General features: G+C 38.2%; 1 protein-coding gene across 1 annotated transcript; it reads left to right on the top strand.

The window, feature by feature from the left end:
* Positions 1-550: 550 nt before the first annotated feature.
* Positions 551-2,523, top strand: LOC120054483 (transcription factor Sox-2). The gene has a single exon (XM_039001907.1). It carries the CDS (start codon positions 781-783, stop codon positions 1,726-1,728), a length of 948 nt encoding a protein of 315 aa, XP_038857835.1. The 5' UTR covers positions 551-780; the 3' UTR covers positions 1,729-2,523.
* The last annotated feature ends 2,653 nt before the right edge of the window (positions 2,524-5,176 follow it).

Genomic DNA, 5,176 nt, shown 5'->3' on the forward strand with positions numbered 1-5,176 from the left:
TTGCTTTGCCCCTGTTTAGTCGTTGAACATTTAAAAAAATCAGGATATAGCCTACAAATAGAAAACATGATATAAAGATATTTACATTTGATTCAGTAAAGATGCAATATCTAATTAAGTTTAAAATGCTATTTATTATTCTCAGCAACTTTTGAATGTTGGCTTAAAATAATAGACTATATAAATTGAAACAGCTGAATTGGTCCAATATGCTGTTTACCTAACAACATAATTAAATGTATCCTACTGTATAATTTCTGGATCTTGTAATCCTTCGATTTTCAGTAGGAAGCACTTAAAGTTTGCCATCCTAGTGAAATGTTTCCACTTAAAGCACTTGCAATAATAAATATATAGCTTAGGCCTATTGGTTGATAACAGCAGATTCTGCCTCAGTGCTCCACCACTGACCGCAAGTAACCCCGCCCCTTTATGCTAAATAAAAGACACAATCCTGGCCAAGGGAACAGTCGCTCTGTGATTGGTCAGGTAAAAAGGCATTTATTCCCTGACAGCCCTCATCACATGAATGGTTGTCTATTAACTTGTTCAAAAAGTATCAGGAGTTGTCAAGGCTCTGGCGAAGAGGGAAAAGTAGTTTGTTGATTCTTTGAGACCAAGAGAGAAGTTTGTGGACACAACAGGACCTACTGGCTCAAAGCAAAAAGACGTTTACTATTTCTACAAAGTTACTGAAAACGACAAGGTAACTCCAGCTAACTACCTTTTGAGTTGGACTTTTTCAATTGGTTGGGCAAATTTAATAAAAATCTGTTAATAATGTATAACATGATGGAAACTGAACTGAAACCCCCCGCACCCCAGACAAATTCTGGGGGTACTGGGAATTCAAATTCATCTGGAAACAACCAGAAAAACAGTCCGGACCGAGTCAAGAGACCCATGAATGCCTTCATGGTTTGGTCGAGGGGACAACGAAGAAAGATGGCACAGGAAAACCCCAAAATGCACAATTCGGAAATAAGCAAAAGACTTGGGGCCGAGTGGAAGCTTCTATCTGAGAGCGAAAAGCGACCTTTCATTGACGAAGCGAAGCGTCTCCGGGCTCTCCACATGAAGGAACATCCGGATTACAAATACCGACCCCGGAGGAAAACCAAGACGCTGATGAAGAAGGACAAGTACACTCTGCCAGGTGGGCTGCTTGCACCGGGCGGCAATGGCATGGGCGCGGGAGTGGGTGTAGGGGGAGGCTTGGGCGGTGGGGTTAATCAAAGGATGGACAGTTACGCACATATGAACGGCTGGACAAATGGAGGTTATGGCATGATGCAGGAGCAGCTTGGCTACGGGCAGCACCCTGGTTTAAACGCTCACAACAACGCGCAGATGCAGCAAATGCACCGCTATGACATGAGCGCACTTCAGTACAACTCCATGACTAACTCCCAGACCTACATGAACGGATCACCCACGTATAGCATGTCCTACTCACAGCAAAGCACTCCTGGAATGACTCTGGGCTCCATGGGTTCGGTGGTCAAGTCAGAGTCCAGTTCCAGTCCCCCCGTAGTCACGTCGTCGTCTCACTCCAGGGGTGCTCCATGTCAGACAGGAGACCTACGGGACATGATCAGTATGTACTTACCGGGCGCTGAGGTGCCGGAGCAAACTGCTCAAAGCAGACTCCACATGTCCCAACATTACCAGAGCGCACCTGTACCCGGCACGACGATTAATGGCACACTCCCATTATCACATATGTAAATTAACTTTTATAAGAGAAACTGGACTACTCTGGACTATTTTTGTACAGAAAATTTGGGGTGGGAAATGTTGTATAGAACTCAAGGAAAGAACATAAAACTTTTTTGTCTTTCTATTCTAAAGATAAGTTCTAGAGGAACGGTAGGAACTCTGCAAAAGTTTTTCAGTGATGTATAAGTTTGGAAAGTAGAAAGTGGGAGAGTCTCAATCAGATGTTTTATTATTGCAATCACCTTTTGTACAGTATTTATCAAAGAAACATAACAATCAGATGTAATGTTTGTAAACTACAAGAGGTTACATTTTTATAATCAGAAAGTCTGCAGCAAAGAAAATGGCAGAATTGAAATTGAGTTCAAGATGCTTCTAAAACTGCAAACATTGGAATAGCGGTAGTAAAAGCAAAGCAGGTAAATGTTTCTCCTTGAGGGTCATTAGTACTAAACCATTTTAATTTCCTTTAAAAAAAGAAGAAGAAGCAGAAACCTTTCCTTGCAGGTTAAGCATAATTGTTAATTTATATTTTGTCTCCCACTTTTCATCTGTTAGAGGTATAAAGTTTGTGTTCTTTATTTTCTAATGATTTGTACGATTTATGTATATTTACTGTGATATTTTAAGTTTTTATTTCAAATTTCATTCCCGTAGTTGTATTTTAAATGTTGGCCTGTACGAAGCTGCCAACACTTCATGTATATATATATTCGAACTAATATCATCATTATAACAGTTACAATTTCAGCTGAGTTTTTTCAATATGCAGTTTGAAATGAATAAATTTTTGAAATTTGGATACTTGAAATTGTATGAGTTTTGATTTTATTTATCATTTAATTCATTAGATAAGATTGTCATCCACGCTCAATTTGTTGTGGATTGTCCATGTTTTGTATTGCATTTATGTTATTCATGTTGCGTCAATATTTATTAATCACATAATATGTAAGAACTTGATAGCCTTTCATATTCTGTCATATTTATTATATTTTTGTTTTTTTTTACAATCCAAGGAAACACAGGAATAAAATAAAGCTATAATGTGCTAAATCTGAAATCATATTTCATCATAACTATCAACAAAGACAAAATCATAGCAAATCATTTTATTGTGTGGTTGCTTCTGTGTCCATGTGCACGCACGCATGCATGCCTTTGTCATTTTAAATCTTTAGATGATTAAGACTCAGGTTAACGACCTTTTAATGTTTTGTGAAAGGAGCTATGCCCCTAAGGATTACGAAGGACTATCGTGCAAAGTTTGTTGCCTGTAAACCAATGCTTTGAGGTGAAGATTATTCGCCCAAAATGTTCAAGATCCTCACCAAGGTATTCGTTCATTTTATATTTTTCCATAATCAATACACTCATCATTTGATTTATTTTAATTCTAATTCAAATTGAGAACAGGTTTGTTCGGGGCATGCATATGATTTAAAACAGGCCTATACTGATTTGAAATAAGTTTACCTCTCATGGATCAGAAAACAAAGTTTGAATGTGACAACATAGACGTTGAGACAGTCCATTTGAGCGGCTGGATTTTAAAGGCATGTTTGTAGTATCGATCATTTAAAATGTAATAACATTAAAGGCTCTTGATATATGAATATAGACAGACCCACTGAGCAACAACGAAAAAAATATGTTATATTACAAATAGGCATATTGTTACAAGCCTATAGGCCTACTTGTCTTGAAAGCATGCATGCATCACATCAACAGCATTTTTCATGTCGCTCCATATTAATTTGATTATTCGTTTAGTATCAAATTGTTCGACTGTCTTACACTAAATGTAGCCTGTTTAATGATTAAATCAAATGGAAAGTATTTCTGCAAAGAATCAAAAGACCCAAACAGCTCAAATAATTTTCACTCAGAGGCCTAAATACTGTAGCCCCATCTTCGAGTGGCCATTGAATTCACTGTTTATTCAAATTAAGATTTTTAAGATAACCACGGTTCACACAGTTCATGTCGATGGGTCGATGGGCAAACCTTTAAAAAAAATCCTGCCTGAAGTGTTCGCACTGTCATCTGTTGTTTAAAAAAAAAAAACCTAGATGCATTTATGCGTTGAATATAACAACGTTTTAAATCTGGGGGTGTTCAACAATTTTTTCCCCCTGAACTGTAGAGGTAGATTTGCACTGTTGCTTGCCAAGGCTGGGAAGCTTCTATTACACTAGGTCTCAGGGGAGAGGAGCTCACATTAACCGCTAAATGAATATTTGACGAGGGCTCATTTCAAAGTATTATTCGACAAACGTGTCCCTACCGGACTTTCAAGGGGTCAGGGAGCAGTGGTTCAATTATTTATTTATACAAGCAGTAGAATTGGTTGTAATAGCTGAACATGTTTCATAAACTAGGATTTTTAAAGGTCGAGTGTGTAAGGGCTTTTATTTTAATTTAGTGGAAGCAGCCCATGTCATAATATGTGAAATATTGAAGTATGAGCGTTTAGCTGTAGTTTCATTAGTGTTTTTGGGGGGGAATGGGAGAAAGTAAACATTTGATCGCCTATATGCATTTTACCTTCAAAGTCTATTGCAAACACGGAAGTGAAAAACATGCATGAAAATATAAACGGAGCACGTTTTCGTAGAGAGGTGTCGACTATATTCCCAGTAGTTGTGATAAGGTACAGGGCATGAACTAGCAATTATATTAGGCTACTGGACCTATTGAACTTGAGACTTTTGTGTTGGACTTCCATTGAGAGACTCTCGTCTTCTACACGTTGAATAAGGGATATAATGCTTTTTCTATTCCCTGGAGGAGCAGTAATCAGTCAAGGAATCCCCCTGTTGGCTCACCACAGTAGGAGGAAAGTATAAAAGAGGAGTGTTTAAAATTATTTTCAATTGCGTGATTTAATCTCAAAGCGCTCATTGGCGCTGGTGGTTTGTGTTCAATCCTCTCATGTTTTGAATGCTTGGACGTAGGCCCCCATATGCTTGGATATAGGCACTCATAAAACATTGACAACTAAATATATCGTTTTGTGTGATTTAGGATAACAGCACTGTATAAGAAGAGGACCCAATGGTTCAAAAAGGCCTGGTTTTGCTCTACCGCCGTCCGCCCAGAGTCTGCCGCAGCTATTTGGACAGCAACAGGTGGTAAGCGCGCTATGTTTTGCTCATAGTAAAACCCCTCAGATATTATCTTTTGATATCTTTGTGAAATGACACGCTCTTCCTGGAAAGTAATTATCATAACATATGAGTGCCCAACGTGTATAAACACATGTTAATCTCTAGTGTCCAGATCTCATTCATATGGGTAGGAAGATATAGCCTACGGCAAGAGACCTCCATATTTAATAAGATATAGGCTATGTAATATGTGTAGGGCTATACAACTTTTGTAGTTAATAAAATGTGTATCGTTTGATAAATTATATACAAACGTGAGAGATGTGTCCCATAGTGTTCTCTGATCC

This window comes from Salvelinus namaycush, chromosome 10 (assembly GCF_016432855.1).
Source record: "Salvelinus namaycush isolate Seneca chromosome 10, SaNama_1.0, whole genome shotgun sequence".
Classification (NCBI taxonomy): Eukaryota; Metazoa; Chordata; class Actinopteri; order Salmoniformes; family Salmonidae; genus Salvelinus; species Salvelinus namaycush.

What these genes read in the sequence shown, in the direction of transcription:
- LOC120054483 (XM_039001907.1), top strand. Translation starts at nt 781, where the DNA reads ATGTATAACATGATGGAAACTGAACTGAAACCCCCCGCACCCCAGACA.